This window comes from Anopheles moucheti, chromosome 2 (genome assembly GCF_943734755.1).
Source record: "Anopheles moucheti chromosome 2, idAnoMoucSN_F20_07, whole genome shotgun sequence".
NCBI classification, from domain to species: domain Eukaryota; kingdom Metazoa; phylum Arthropoda; class Insecta; order Diptera; family Culicidae; genus Anopheles; species Anopheles moucheti.
The window spans coordinates 85,498,613-85,514,566 of NC_069140.1; the positions used below are offsets into that span (position 1 = coordinate 85,498,613).

At 43.1% G+C, this 15,954-nt stretch overlaps 5 protein-coding genes across 6 annotated transcripts; 2 read left to right on the plus strand and 3 right to left on the minus strand.

Moving 5' to 3' along the window:
* Positions 1-2,959: 2,959 nt before the first annotated feature.
* Positions 2,960-3,862, minus strand: LOC128297120 (protein transport protein Sec61 subunit gamma). Its single transcript, XM_053032689.1, has 2 exons — positions 3,689-3,862; positions 2,960-3,619 (listed from the first exon to the last, which is right to left on the minus strand). Exon 2 carries the CDS (start codon positions 3,610-3,612, stop codon positions 3,406-3,408), a length of 207 nt encoding a protein of 68 aa, XP_052888649.1. The 5' UTR covers positions 3,613-3,619; positions 3,689-3,862; the 3' UTR covers positions 2,960-3,405.
* A 434-nt stretch (positions 3,863-4,296) lies between these two features.
* Positions 4,297-5,485, plus strand: LOC128296786 (peroxisome biogenesis factor 2). The gene is made up of 3 exons (XM_053032270.1): positions 4,297-4,453; positions 4,512-4,589; positions 4,663-5,485. The coding sequence occupies exons 1-3, from the start codon at positions 4,388-4,390 to the stop codon at positions 5,377-5,379; spliced, it is 861 nt and encodes a 286-aa protein (XP_052888230.1). The 5' UTR covers positions 4,297-4,387; the 3' UTR covers positions 5,380-5,485.
* A 1-nt stretch (position 5,486) lies between these two features.
* On the minus strand, positions 5,487-14,674 carry LOC128296787 (DNA replication complex GINS protein PSF1-like). 2 transcript variants are annotated; one of them, XM_053032272.1, is made up of 4 exons: positions 14,669-14,674; positions 6,161-6,251; positions 6,021-6,085; positions 5,487-5,934 (listed from the first exon to the last, which is right to left on the minus strand). In XM_053032272.1, exons 2-4 carry the CDS (start codon positions 6,230-6,232, stop codon positions 5,487-5,489), a joined length of 585 nt encoding a protein of 194 aa, XP_052888232.1. In that variant the 5' UTR covers positions 6,233-6,251; positions 14,669-14,674. The 2 variants fall into 2 exon arrangements, with proteins under 2 accessions (XP_052888232.1, XP_052888231.1); XM_053032271.1 differs by lacking the exon at positions 14,669-14,674 and having other exon boundaries at positions 6,021-6,232.
* On the plus strand, positions 6,618-9,683 carry LOC128296785 (calpain-7-like). The gene is made up of 4 exons (XM_053032268.1): positions 6,618-7,065; positions 7,132-7,760; positions 7,829-8,716; positions 9,143-9,683. The coding sequence occupies exons 1-4, from the start codon at positions 6,783-6,785 to the stop codon at positions 9,515-9,517; spliced, it is 2,175 nt and encodes a 724-aa protein (XP_052888228.1). The 5' UTR covers positions 6,618-6,782; the 3' UTR covers positions 9,518-9,683.
* On the minus strand, positions 9,695-14,877 carry LOC128299639 (uncharacterized). Its single transcript, XM_053035659.1, has 3 exons — positions 14,198-14,877; positions 9,984-13,962; positions 9,695-9,927 (listed from the first exon to the last, which is right to left on the minus strand). The coding sequence occupies exons 1-3, from the start codon at positions 14,875-14,877 to the stop codon at positions 9,835-9,837; spliced, it is 4,752 nt and encodes a 1,583-aa protein (XP_052891619.1). The 3' UTR covers positions 9,695-9,834.
* Positions 14,878-15,954: the final 1,077 nt, after the last annotated feature.

The following is a 15,954-nucleotide window of genomic DNA, read 5'->3' on the forward strand; positions in this document are numbered from 1 at the left end:
GGTATGCTGTACAGGCGTCGTACTAGAGTGGAGAAAAGCTTTCAGTACAAGAAGGGAGAACGAACCTTTGCGAACATCGATCTGGCAACAGGTAAGATTACTTTGCACTTTCCGACATGAAAATACTGTAAAACTAGGAAAACTTGTGGTGTACAACGATCGGAGATGATTCGTTTCTCTGTGATTATTTTTATTTCAGTTTACGGCACAGTACAATAGAAAGCAACTGGATGTGTAAAACTCGATTGAAAAGGCTTGCTGCAAAATTCTTCGAATTGACGAGAATCTAACGATAACCATTTGCAAGTAGGACAATTGTATGGATGATTGGTCGCACAACGAATGCTCCAAAGAGAGAACACGAATTTCGTTAAGTTTGTGAATTGTCATCACAAATTTGACGAATAAATAATAAAGAACGAATATATTTCAACGAAGGAATTTAACGGTTGAATTATTTCATTTAAACTTTTGTAAGAAATGAAACTGCGTTGGAAATTTCACGACAAAAATGAAATATTTCAATTTTATGGTTCATATGCTATAATTATGGCCCGTTTTATATATTTCACGGAGTCTTATAATTGCTGCTGTAAGTAATGCTTTAAGACCGCTATACGACCGTCCTATATCGGTCTTAGAAGGGTCGGATATCGGGTTTTGGCTAACTGGGGCGGATTTTCACGGGTTATAGCGGTCCGCTATAATAGCGTATCTTGGGGACTGCCTATACTCCAAATTACACCTATGCAGTTCTTAAGAATCTTGCGTCAGATTACACCCCTATCCGTTATCCTGCTTTTTGTACGCACTACACATAATTGCGTCTGATTGCTTATGTCTAAGGTCATTCCCTATCAGATATTCCCATTCAGGTACTACTGGTTACACATGAGTTTTTCTGACTTCTTCTACCGATACAGTAAATATGAGTCATAACTTTCCATTAACATGTACATACATGTTTAGATTTCATACGGTGCCATTTTATCAGATGTGCCTGGTAATATGCCTCTTCATTCGACAGGACAGTTGCCTGAAGTTTATGGCAATATTACGTATTTTGCCTATTAGCATTTGATGGCATCTTGGCCATTGGGACTATGCTTCACAAAATTCTGCGTCTCTAGACTCTTGATTGTCTGGTTTGATTAAATTTGCTCTATATAAAAAGAGAAGTAAATAATGGAGTACAACAACAACTGCTCATGAAACACTATGGGTATCGGTACCCAAATTAATATGGGTCATCCGGTAAGAGTAAGACTAATTTAGTATTCCCATATGCAGGCAGTCTCCGAGATACGCTATTATAGCGGACCGCTATAACCGGGGAAAATCCGCGTATCTCGAAATTCCGCGTAAGTCGAATCCTGGTGCAATTTTTTTGTACCTCAAAGTCACAGAGACGACTTCCTTCTCTGTATTTAATTTATGCAGCGAATCAGGCGATTTTTAGATAGATTACATTAAAATAAGTTGGAAAGAAATGTTTTATAAGACAAAAAGGTTATTTTAACCAAATTTTAACCTTTTTGTTTAGATATTGTGCTATAAACTAGCTCATCTTTCAAATTTCCAAAACCGCGTATCTCCGAATCCGCGTATAAGAGGAACCGCTTATCTCGGGAAATGCCTGTGTAGCGACCAGGGGCGTCCTGGTCGCTACACCTGTATATACCTAGTACAGCAGATTTATGCTTTGATGCCTTGGCTGTAGCACTGATTCATGGATTCCTGGAGAAGTAATAGTTATTTAACTTGAACATAGCGTAGTAGTATAGTTTGCGTAAACCTATAGTAGAGTATAGTATACCTATACCAGTATACCAATACTGTAGTATACAATTTTAACCATGTAAAATTAAGTCTAAAAGAGATAGACCTAGAAACAATTGGTATGGGTCATTTGGTACGGGGAGTACTGAACTGAAAATATACTGAAAAATACTAATCTAGTATTCCTAGTATACCGCGTACCAAATTAGCGTATTCCTGCCTACTAAAATAGTACAGCGTATACTTAAAAAGCATATTTCGGATGTATTCAAATAGCATACCGCAAGTAGTAAATATTTGGTATCAGTCTTATTAAATATATGCCTGGTAGAATTATGCTTTGCTGCGTTGACTGTAACACTGGTATCACTTTTGAAGCAAATAAATCATAAGTCGATAAGTTCTGAAATTTTTGGTGGCGTTGCTCTTCTTCTTTTTTATTGGTACAACAATCTCAAGAGGTCTATGCCTGCCATTTCTGGCTTTCTTTGACTTTATTTACCCGTAGCCGGATCGTCGAATTATTGATCCGGATGCGATTTTGGATCGATCCTGTCGTGTGTAGACCCACGACGCTACTAATACAATACAATCACCCTTTTCGTTGCTCACAAAAAGAAGATGGGCAACAAAATTCAGTCGGCAACAAAAGTCACAGGAACCTTACACTTTGTCAGCAACATGTTGCATGCAACAATTTTAGAGCTCTACCTGATGAAACATTCGATGTTGCTTTTGCATGTTCGGTACTGTAGTAATGCAGGGGTAGTAAGACACTTGTTCTCACTATTCATATTTCATGCATTATGAAGCTTTTATTACAAGATTTTCAGACAATTAACAAACAGCTGAACAATTGTAAATAGCTGAAAAACGAACCGGTGGAAGAAATGTTCTGTGGTTTTTGGAGAAGCATTAAGTTTCTTCTGCGTTCACAGGCACAATATTATTGTTTTTCTAGTTTATGTTTACAGCTTCATGGCAACTCAGACCACCTTCTAAGCAACACGTAGCCAATCTCGATTTAATTAAAAAAGGTACACCCGGCTATTTCGGACGATTTACTGCTTTCCCATGAATAGTTGATTCGAAACTCGAATTGAGTGTGAAACACGTTCTCGTTCAGCATGATTCTTTCAAGGTGCTGCGGATTATTGAAGCGATATTGGCCTTGGAGAGGTTACTTTAGTGAAACAATAAATTATTTATTCGTTTTCACAAAATATACGCAACTCGCGCTACTGCACGCAGCGGGTCACAAAAATGATTACTTCTAATATGTAACGCATGAAAAACAGGATTATTACACTATCATATTACGGGATCCGAAGCGCCATCAATTCGTTCCGAACAGCACAGGTGCAGTTACAACCGTCAGCTTCCAGAGTGCCACGATGGAGCTCCCGCACATATCGCCAAACGTATTCGTGCGAGATTATTATTGGAATCGTGGGTAAGCGAGGAGCGGGCTACAGTGGCCGCGACGTATCGGATACGGAATAGGGAAACGTCGATTTTCAGTCGATGAAGATTTGGGGAGGATGATTATTTCTTCTATTCGCAGGATAATTGATGTACGAACGGGAAAAAGGGAACGCAAGCACACACAGACATAACACCACCAGCTTATGAACCGACGATGATGTTGTTGATCGGGATGTGTATCAGTTTCACGAAGAAACCAATGAATCCCATGATGCAGAATCCGATGGCTGTGGCGATAGCAATCTTCTGGAACTCCCGGCGGTCGGGCTTGGTGCAGCGCTTAATCAGTCGAATTGAGTCCTTGGCAAACGAGCGGCCGGGTTCGTAGAATTTTGTCAATTGATCCATTTCTTCACTGTAGAGAAAGTCAATTAGTTTAGGATTTTTTTCCCTCTGCAACACTTTCACCGTGCGATTGACCTACCTTTAGCGGGACTATAAATTGTTTTTTTGTAATAACAGGCGAACTAGCGTAAGCAGAATTCAAAGACGCAATGAAATACGAGTGTACGCGTTGTGGCTTTCTTGGCTGAAGTTTATGTTCCTTTTTCTCTATGTGTCCGCTTTTGATTCCACGTCGAATGCGAAGTACGAAAAGCACAGGCAACGTCACCATCGGTTGCACGCCAGAAGGGCCGTATGGACACATGCAATGACAGTCTGTTGAATGGATTTTTGAAGTTTGTTGTTCAATGGTGCTCAAGCAAGAAGGTTTACGTGCGCCAATTTCGGTTTTACTATTCAAGGGTGGCCGCTAAACTATTTTTTTAAATGCTGATGAAGATTTCGCAGGCATTATTTCTCAAAAATGTAACGAAAAAACAATAGAAATGGACAAGTCATGATGAAATTGACCACTGTCATGTAAGCTGCTGGATCCGTAACGCAAGAAACATAAGGGCATGTCAAAATATAACGCCACTGCTATTTAGCTAATTGGAAAACTAATCTGTAATATTTTAATATTACAGGTTATTTTTATGTTTTATCAATAATTTATTGTTCTTTTCGCTTACCGAAAATTAGACATGTATGTTATTTGCGCATTGCGTAACAATTTGTCGAGCTGATAATGCAGAGCGTTTTATGAAAGCTGGGAATCAAAACATAAATAAACACAGCAATGATGGGAACCACAAACCAGAACACTGCAAAGATTAAAACAAACTTTGTGCCCCGGGTGAATCAGGTTAGTGCTCCTTTAAACCACTAAAACCATTATTCTGCTCATGGTATTTCTTTTTCAGCTCGACTCTATACAGCTGGACAATGAGATAACAAACCTTCTGCGGCAGCAGATACAAAACGTTCTGCAGGTCCTACCGGTAGGAAGTTAACTCGCAGGTTTACCAATGATTGGACAATTTCTAAATTATACCTTGTTCTTTCTATTTACAGCCCGGTTTATTGAGTCACCTGCAGCCGGAGATCAATTTTGTGCTAAACTCCGCACTATGGAACTTTTCGATCCGTACTTCATACGCTACCTTTGGACAGCAGATGCTTTCAATCACCTACGAGAAAGATCAACTACCGGTGGAAAAGTTAGCATTCCATTACTTTCTAACTATAGCCTTACCATACGCCAAAGAAATCTGCCAGTATCGTTTAACCAGCTGGTCACGGTTGCAAAAGCTGGTACTGCTGACAGAGAATGCTCTGGTTCTGTTTAATCTGGTCAACTTTTTTAAATTTCTACGATCGGGTACGAGGCCTTCGCTGCTGGACTGTCTGTTGCGTATCAACCATCGGTCGTTGGATGGAGCAAAGCGTCGGAATATCGGTTACTCGTACATGACGCGTGAGTTGGTTTGGGCTGGCTTTATGGAGCTGCTCGGAATCACCATTCCCTTCGTAAACTATCATGCATTGAAGCGAAATATAAGGAATTTGTTGCGGCTCGAAACGCCACATCGACAGGACGAACGGGTTGAGCTGAATACGGAGACAAAATGTGCGTACTGCAATGAACGAGTAATTCTTCCACATCACATGGGCTGCAAACATGTGTTTTGTTATCTGTGCTTAAAAGGGAACCAGTTAGCTGATGCCGGATTCCAGTGCAATGTGTGTGATTTTCGAAGTGACACATTCAGGAAGGTTGTAGTTTTGTAAGGAGAATGTTACATTTATTCACAAGGTTACGGGGTGATTATCGGGTGATTATGAGAAGGTTGCGATATAAATGAATGATGAGCAACGGATTGTTCAATGAAACATACCTACGTAATGTGCTGTAGAATGCCTTGCCGAATTAACTGTTCACACTGTTGCTTCGGTAGATAGTGCTGGCTGTTTTTCTTGAGCAGTACAATCTCTCCATTTTCCAGCTCAAACTTCCCGTAATCGGTCAAACAACGAACCTCGATGTAGAGCGATTTCGGTGGTTTGATGTCGTTCGTCAGATTCAACCCGTACCCGTCGTGGATGGAGGCCATATATTCGGCGAGTATTCTCGAGTACTTGTTGAACCACACCGATTCCGGTTCGTTGATGCAGGCCTTAATTTCCGGCGGCAAAATAGGGCCCACGTGCCATCGGAGACGTTTCAAACGGAACAAACGGTTTGCAAGGTACGCCAGCGCACACCGTTTCTGTCGCTTTATCAGATTGTGCCGGTACATAACGAGGGGAAGAAATTTCCGATCACCTGTTTGATTGAACGTTGTACTGTGTAGAACAGGGAGAATCGAATGTAAGGATGAAACAGCGAGTTAGTTTAGGTTATCGGTTGAACAATTAAACAAACATCTCACGCATGTAGGTAGTTTTCTTGGTATATCTTTGTTATGTCCTCCAGTACTGATCGCACGCCATCGTCCTGGAAAATGGCAAAGAAAAGGAGAATTTGAATCCGATTCACTACGCAACTCCCTTGGCACGAGTGTTTACACACGTTAAACGCTGGTATTGGATCGGTCGAACGTTCGTACTCTCTTATTAATTCAAACCCTTTATCGGTCGTCATTATTCCGTAGCTGGATGAACTGAAAGTGGGAAAATAAAAATAAAACGCACAATTGGCGGCAAAGTGTCTGTTGTGACAGCAGAATAAAACCGGCAGATGAAATACACTGCAAGATGCAAGCCACATAATAGGTCATAAATTATACCAAATACAAACATAAAATGTAGCTAAATGAAGCACATAAACTTAAGCAACATTAAATGAATTATTTCCAAATGAGATGCTTCTCGAGAAGCGTATTTTTAGTTTAAAATCTTAACAAAAGCAGTTTGTTGGCAGTTGTACAATGTAGGAGCATAAACAGTGGCGTAATGCAGGGATGCTCATCCGAACACGATTTTGACAGACTGCACAATGTAAATAAAAACAAATCCAGCAGCTGAGTCACGCATTCACGGTCGTGCTAAACGTTAATCCATAAATTCTGTGTTCGTTGTTTTACATTCAATCCCGGAAAATCTCTGTGTCTCGGTTCGATATCGGTTAGTGACTCATGCCAAAACAGTTCTTATATATTAAAGACATTCCATCGTAGAAGGCTCGTGCATTGATGACTAGTGAAGGGGAAATTCGTTCCATTCTTAGCCGTGCGTTAGATGCCGATGAGGCGGGCAAGAAGGATGAAGCCATTGATCTTTATGGACAGGCGGTTGAGAAGATTCTCCGCCTGGAGGATCGAGAAAAGCGTGACAAGTTGAATAAGTTCGCAAAACAGGCACTGGAGCGAGCGGAAGAATTGAAAGGAATCAAGTACACTGGACAGGTGGTACCACAGCCATCCGTGAGTCATACACCGACAGTACTGCAGCCAGTGCGAAGTAGCGCAGGTTTAGGTATGAACAAGTGAAAACAAATTATATGGCCTTAATAAAGCAAGATGTCCTTTTTCAACACCACAGTTAGCCCTTCGCGTGCCGGTCCCGTGCTGGAGATCAGCGGAAACCGGCATGCCTACACGAGTGAGGAGAAAAAGGTGCTCGAGCATACCTCGCACATTAACGCGAAAGTTTACGTACCGTTCATGGATATTGATCTGCTGGAGAAGTTTCACTTCCCGATGCCATTCACCGATAAGGACGGTTTGCTGGAGTTGGCCCCGAAGCAGAAGCGTGACCTTGTGAACTGGGTACGCGTCAGTGAACTGTGCGAAAACCCCCAGCTGATTGTTGGTGATCACGCGGACTTCTACAGCATCCGGCAGACGATCGTTTCGGACTGTAGCTTTGTTGCTTCGCTGGCCGTTGCGTCTCAGTTTGAGAAGAAATTTAAACGTCGAATTCTTACCTCCATTATCTATCCGCGCAACAGCAAGGATGAGCCGATATATAACCCGAGTGGCAAGTACTCGATTCGGATGCATGTGAATGGAATACCGCGAAAGGTGGTGATCGATGACTACCTTCCGCTCGGCCGGTACAATCAGCTGCTGTGTTCGTATTCGAGCAATAAGAATGAATTTTGGGTGTCGTTGCTGGAGAAAGCGTACATGAAGCTGATGGGAGGGTACGATTTTCCCGGTTCGAACAGTGTATGTATGGGTGGAACAGGGTAGGGTGGGTTTAACAGATCTTCAATTGAGTTTCACTTTCTTTGCAGAACATCGATCTTCACGCGTTGACCGGTTGGATACCGGAACGAGCGTTGGTAAAATCGAACGAACCCGACTTTAATGCGGACGCTGTGTTCGATCGGCTAAAGGAAGGGCTTAGTATGGGCCGTTGCCTGGTAACGGTAGCCACGGGGGAACTGACGGATGCGGAAGCGGAACGTACGGGTCTCGTTTCTACCCACGCCTATGCCGTGCTGGATATGCGCGAGGTAGATGGTGTGAAGCTATTGCAGCTTAAGAACCCCTGGTCCCATTTACGGTGGCGCGGTAACTATTCCGAGCTGGATGTGGTCCACTGGACGCCGGAGTTACAGCGAACACTCGGGTATGATCCAAAAATGGCAGCCACGTACGATAATGGAGTGTTCTGGATCGACTACCGTTCGATAATGAACTTTTTCGACGTGTTCTACCTGAACTGGGATCCGGCACTGTTCCAGTACACGTACTGCATTCACCAATCGTGGAGTGCGGGCGTGGGACCGACCAAGGACGCCTATAACGTGGGTGACAATCCACAGTTTAGCCTCACGGTACCGGCCGGCCGTGGTTCGGTTTGGATACTGCTGACACGCCACATCACCAGCATTGAGGATTTTCGCGAAAACCACGAATACATCACGGTGCTGGTGTACAACAGCAATGGGAAACGCGTGTATTATCCGACCGATCCGCCACCGTACATCGACGGGGTGCGCATCAACAGTCCGCACTACCTGTGCAAGATCCGGCTCGATCCTGGTGCGGAACGTCGTTACACGCTGGTGGTGTCACAGTATGAAAAAACTGCCACCATCTACTACTCGCTGCGGGCGTACAGTAGAACGAAGTTTGAACTGAAACAGCTTGGCCCGCGCTATTCGACGGTGGAAAATGTAAGTTTTTAATTGTTACTTCTACATTAGACAGCAATTGGATTGATTTTAGCGTTCCAGCAATTATTACTTTCATGCGGAAAGAGGGTTCGGACTGACGGAACTAGAAACGATGAACTGGTTTACCAAAAGCTCTGTCAAAGATCCGCAGTCGATATTTTGGAAGCCAAAAGCGAAGGGCACACTATAAAAGATGTGGTCATTAGAAGCTTTTCGGTCAAAGCTACACAAGGAAGATATATTTCTTTATTTTTGATGTCCAAACGAAGACTCGATCTTCATGGGTATGGAAGAGCTAAGGTTCCGGTTAGCTGGCGTAGGGTTGCCCAGTTAAGACGTTGATTTGATTCGATTTATTTATTTATTTCACTCAATTATCTTCATTAGCATATTAGCATATTCATATTTATCATTTCATATTTGCAGCTCAACGGTGAATGGAAGGGAAAATCGGCGGGCGGGTGTTTGAACCATCCGTTAACGTACAAGAATAATCCACTATACCGCCTGCACATCGGGCCGGCCGATACGAGTGATCTGGTCATCGAGCTGCGCGGCCCCAAGGTGTACCAGGTGGGGTTGGATTTGACGGTGGTATCGTTGGCGGACGATACCGTCACCGCACCGTTCGTATCGCAAAAAACCGGCGTCTATCGGTCTGGGTTCTGCGTGCTCGACCTCGAAGGTATACCGGCCGGCGTGTACCAGGTACGGCCGTCCACCTTTTTACCCGAGCAGGAATCGCCCTTCTTCCTGAAGGTGAAATCGACGACGAACGTAGTGGTAGAGAAGTTACATTAAAACGATGCTGCATCGTGCGTGCGTGCGTGATCATGTTGTACGGTTATGTTCATGTGTTACTAGCTTACCCAAGCCTAGCTGCTGTCTATTTTAAGAAACGAACGTCCAGTAACGTATGCCATCAAAAGAGCATCGGATTAGAAATGTGTAAATAAAAGTAAAATGGTTTGTTTGTAAATTGTAACTTTTAATAAGCGAATCGTTAAAACGTTAAAAATAAATTAACAAAATAGCTTTAACACACAATGTGTTTCTCAGTACAGTAACTGGTTAGCACTAGAGCTTCAGGCTTTCTATTTCAACCTAATAAGCGCTTCTTATACAACGGGCATTCGATGGTGAATAATGGCATACACATCCTTCCAATCATCGTATGTGTTTTCAAGTGAGGATTTTAGGAAACCTAGTATCTTTAATATTGTTAATCTTTTTTCTGATTTTACCATACCTAAATTTTCTTTTTTACTTTTGCATTTTCTTGCAACAATCGCTTGAAGCTATCAAGCACTGCAGATACTCGGATTTGCGTGGAGCTCCCGTTAGCGAGCGTATGGATCAACACTCTCGCCAATCTGTACTTTCGATTCATTATAGCAATATCGCACACATCGTATCCCTTGTTATTCGGTACGTTAAACTGGTCGATCGAGCAGTACGGTAGCAGCTGGTGATACATTTTGACTGCGTGTCGATCTTCCACCTCCCTCGCTACGTAGTGAAGCACGTTTTGTTTCAGCTTCGTGCAGGCGTTTAGCGGATCGAATCCTCTGTCGAGCAAACAGCGCACCATGACGGTACACCCAGTCGCGCCGACGGTGTGTAGTAAAGTTTGTCCGGCATCATTGACCGCCTGCAGATCGTCTGTTCTGTCAAGCAGGTAGTTGAATAGGGACGACGACGCTGCTGGTAGTACAGATTTTTGACAGCTTACCATTCTAATTACGTCCCTCAAAAACCGGTTAGAAACCCGTTTGATTTTCTGCACGACATAGTCGATGATGTCAAAATTTGTTCGGTGCAACGATTCACTAAGAACAATTGCAATGGTTTGCATAAAACGCCGATTAACGTCGTCTGGAATTTGACGTAAATTTGTGCGAGTTGACCTGAATGATTCTTCAACAATATCCTCATCTTTAGTACAGGTGTATTGGCACTGTGCGCAAAATTTATTGAAAAATAGTCGGAACAATTCCATGTTCTTAAGTTCCATCGTAAAGAGCAGAAAGTCGGATGCTTCGTACTGGCAGATGCATTCCCATTCGCATATGCATTTGCTGCGATCGTGTTCAGTGATGATATTCGAACGGAAGCCACATTGGTCCATAAGATATATCGCTACATTGTACGCATTGTGTTCGATTGACAGCTCGTACAGACGTGGACCAATAACGCCAAGAAGTTGGTTCGATGCGTCGGCGAAGGAAATAAAATGTTCAAGTAAACGGAACAGATTTCGCTTTGCACAGTATTCTAACACGTTCAAATCGCTCAGTTCCGCTAGTGGTTTGCGAATGTCAATGTTCTTCTCGTAAAGTAAGTGTTGTACTATTCCACTGTTTACTGCACTTAGTACATGCCGGGCGAGTACGCCGTCGTTGATGATTTTGCCCTCTGATGAATAAATATCTCTGCGCCGCATTAGCCGGTGTTCAAGTTGTGCCATCCGATTGAACAGCTCCACCAAATCGTATGAGCGTAACTGGTCCACCCAAACGTCGATGTTGACTTTTGCACCGAGTTGTATTAAGTTGCGCATGATGGGCCATTGCTCGGCAGCAAACGCATAATCCAGAGCACTCCAGTGGAAGAGTTCGTCTTTTGCATCGATTTGTTCGGTTGGTATTATTTCGAACAGCATTGCGAGTGACCTATTGGCAACCGACGACAGCCAATGCAGTATCGTTCGTCCAGTAGCGTCTTTGCCTGGGACATGATCTAATCTTTGCACTTCGATGAAGTAAGACATTGAATTATGCCTCTGGGCAACACACCAACACAATAAGCTATGTGCGTACGTTCCTGCACAGCCCTCAATACTGATTCGATCGAACATCCAGCGCAACGGAGAATTGCTCGTTACCATAATTTTGCACGCAAACTTGACGTTACGTTTACTACCGAGGCGGGATCGGTTTTCAAACAACCAACAGGCGGCAAAATATTCCGCAAACAGTTTATTGGTAAACCTTGCCGTGCCGTCACGATTCGTCGTTAAAAATTCTACCTTCAGCTTACCTACATTGCAATCCCTCGCGAGCTTCATTGCATTTGTTCGTTCGTCGGCGGTGAGCAAACGATCGGTGTACTGCTTATCAAGCACAGTGTGCACGGCTAACAAAGCGAGTTGACGTTTCGGCGTGTTTAGTATTGCCAGCTTCTTATTAGTTACACCAGGTGGCAGTAGTGACTTTGTACCAAGCTGTTCATCGATGAATTGCTTGAGCACTAGAAAAGTGTCAATGTTTCGCAAGTGCGTTCTTATGCTTCCATGCACCAGCCGTTTCTTGAAGTTTACACAGCGTTTAATCGCTGGTAGATAGCGACTATACGCCATGTACAGCAGCAGTGGAATATTCTGATCCTGTCGCATTGCATCGGAAACGACGTAGTACAGAAAAGGTAACAACGCGTTTTGTGTTTGCTTCTCGACATAGTGACGATATCCATTCAACTGCTGGAGAAGCAAATTATGTAGCAGCAGTGACGCATCATCCTCGTAAAATGGTTTCAGTTCACATGTGTAAGCGTATGGGAATCGGAAAACATGCCTTGTCTTAATAGTCGAAACGAATATTTTACGAGCTCCACCTATATCCGCCAAAACTCCAACAAACCGTAACATCGGTGTTCTGAGACTAGTTTCCACTTCATCTACTCCATCTAGCATGAAGACTACCTGCCAAAGGTAAACCTTTTCCTGGAATAGTCGTAGCTGAATCAGTTGGTTTGATGTTAAGGCTAACTTGCTCGCCTGGCTCTCATCCAGCAGCACCATCCCGTCAGCAATGGTAATCAGTTTCGCTAAGCGATCGGTTAGCCTTCGTTCCTCATGGATATCTTCCAGCGTCAACCTGGCATCCACGTGTCGGTCGGTACATGCCAGACGGTACAGCCGGAATAGCATTCTTATAACTTCCGTATCGATCTTAATTGGAAGATCGTCGAACGCTAACCACTCTAACGATGAACTGTGCTCTGCTGCATTGAAGTGCATCACATACAGCGATGGAAATTGCGCTTGTAGATCCCGGGCGAGCCAGGTGAAGTATGCCGTCTTTCCTGCGCCGGATACATCATCCAGATTTGTTATTTTTTCCTCCGTTTCCCATAGATTATAATGGTGTTCCTTTTGCCGTGAAGAATGAAAGGTGTTCCTCCACCTTTGAAATTTTTTCAATTCGTGAAACTGATAAGAATCCAACTCGAAGCATTCTTCGGTCAGGTGTTTACTTATACTGGTGCAGAAATTGCAGTAATTAAATGTATATCTTGAATTAATTTCACGATGAATGTACCAGGAATGGATTTTGTCATATCTTTGTTGGTGTATGTTGACATTTTCCTTCCCTTGGGTGTCGTTGCTAGTGTCCAGTACATACTTTAAGTGTGCCAAACTATCGGTCGGCAAAACCATTGCATCGAGCGTAGTGCGTGTGCCAAACAGATGCAGGGTCGCGTACCGTTCGTACAACTCCTGCCGACAATCGCTTGTGAGGTCAGATACGAGGATCTCGCCGTGATGATCTATAGTTGATTGTTGCAGTACAATTATCTTCACGGTGGTTCGCTGTTTCCATGTTGCATCGCCGTTTGCAATCAGTCTCTCCAGGCGATGTTGCGTGGCATTGTCTAGCTTTGCCGCTATAGCTATTACAATGAGCGAAGATTGAAATACATCAGAGGGTTGCATCAGTAGCTGATCAAGGTGTTGAGCGATCTCTGGGTTGATGCTATCGATAAACACAGCCTCACATGATGGTACGAGCTCTAGTGTTTGCGCTATGGTCGCCATACTAAGCACAACATCACCATTGCCACGGTAGGGCAAAATGTCACGCGAATAGCCGCTTAAGAGATCCGTGTATAGTCCCGTCATTTTAAGACGATCGCGATTAATGATGAACATAGAGCATTGCTCCTTCAGTGATTGCAAGTATTTGCATGTTACGAACTTCAGCATGTTCCCGGCATGCATCGTAATGTTTATCGCATCTCCTACACAGTGTGGGCCGATTGGTTTTTTGTTCTGCAGTGCATCCATTAGCTTATTCTGAAGCTCTTTAAAAATCGTTTCCTGTTCCGCGTTGGATGATGTCTTGCTGAGCTGTTTTATCTCCCACAGCGTCTTATTGTGCAACGATTTCTCACCGTGCGGGCAGCACACCAGGATGAACGCCTTGTAAAAGTCGGCCAAACGAGTAGTTATTCGTGAATCACGATTGCTGTGCCAATGTTCTCGGAATAATAAGGACCACTGAACCATTAATTCCTCGTCTAGATAAGACTCACACTTCCCGTTCTGCTTTTGATATTCCAGTTGCAATAAGTGATTAAATTTTGTCATCATGTCGTTGTAATCGTGCTCTATGCAGAAACGAAACTTTGAGGAAAATTGGAAGCAGTAGTAGGGTTTGCCTTTAGCCGGCTCTAAACAGCCATTGAAAAAAATCTGCGTACACGTCAAACAGTGGGGTTTCGTCCGAGATCAATTTGCGATGGACAATGTGTGAAACCATTAGCTCTGCTAGGACCTTCAAGCAGGCGTCTTTTAGTTGATTATCGTAATCGTTAGGTAATTTGTTAGGATTAAGCTGGTAGCATATCGAGGACAGAGCGTTAGTAAACGATAGAATGTGATTATTTTCAGGTACCAGCTCGTTGAAATAGTTTACAGCTGCATGTTCGAGCCGTGAGTTAGTACACACAACGTATTTATCAACGTCTTCCCAATTATTTAAGGGCTTGACGTGAAGAAAGGAGATGAAATATTTGGCTATCGAATGTTTAGCTCCTGCGTCTGCGTTAGACATTAAGGTTTCCTTCGTAATAACACGTTCCGTTCCGTGTTCATGCTCGTAAGCGGGTATGTACCAATCCTTCGCGTCTATAAACAATGCTTCTTTGCGCCAATGCTGCACGAATGTGTACCTTACTACGACGTCATCGAATTTTCCATCCTCCGAATCGTTTATTGTGATCGTAAAGTCGCATATGTCAGCGTCTCGATACATTTGATAGGCTCGCAACATAACCATCGTTGCTGGCGTTAAATGGTTGGGTGTATCGTTTAGAAAGATTTCCGTGATGCAACTTACGCTTGACGAAGAAGCGACCCCAATGGATGGTACAGGCGCCATGTTTTTCACATTATTGGTCCGTGTTGCCATGTTGTTACAGTAGCCTGCAAAAAGGGTTATAGTGAAGCATTCAGTAAAGAATTTTAAAAGCTATGACTAATAGTATTCAAGCGCTTGGAATAATTCTAAGCTATTGTCCAGGTCTTCTTCGACTGCAAAGACACCAACACTTGTATCTTCTTGATAAAACTATACAACGCAATGAACCTTTTGGTGTTATCCCGACAAAACATATCCGGCTGGTAAGAATGATGCTTAATGCATAACTCTCAGGGTCCTACGCATTCATTTAAAATGTCTGAATGAAGGATTGATATTGTTAATTAACGTCTGATAAGACCAACTTAACGATGTTTCACAAGTATTAGAATGTATAACTTGTATGTAGTGTAACGATGCTTTGCTGAACCTGACTTTGATGAGGGTTGAACCAAGTGGAATCCAAAGTTTATCGAATGCGCATTAAGGTAGATGATTGAGGCTTTCAGAAGAAGCGTTATGATCGTGTTGTGTGGGAGAATGAGCAATAGTCTCGGTGTTGTAAAACAAAATTCGCCTAGTCAGATAAGGATAGTCGATAGTTCAACAGAAGTAATTCGGCTGCGTATGAAGCCTAATGTTTATGAGGTCACTGTTTCGAAGATTTCATTGCCCAATAGTAGACAGCGCTCAATATAAGGCGATAACGTGTATCTGTCAAACCATCCGAGTGAGTGAATAGCAATCAATAGCATAAAACAATAACTGTGCAATAGATTCGTGGGTCGGACACCATATTCTAAAAGTCAATTCAGTTCCTGATATGTGCCTTTCCCAAGTAGCAGACGCAGGTGGCAGAAATCCTCGGGATGAAGATCAATGGGACAACAACGAAAGTGATGGTCCCTCTTGACTTGCGTGATGTACCGATAGATGACCGCATCTTTTCGAAGTTGTCCAGTTGTGACTGACAAGCGGGTAATTTAAGACTATTCAGACACAATCTGAAACTATATCAAACTTATGCGGACTATATCAAACACTCACATGCTACTCGTAGATAAGGTAGACCTTGAGATATGGCTGACATTGGAGACG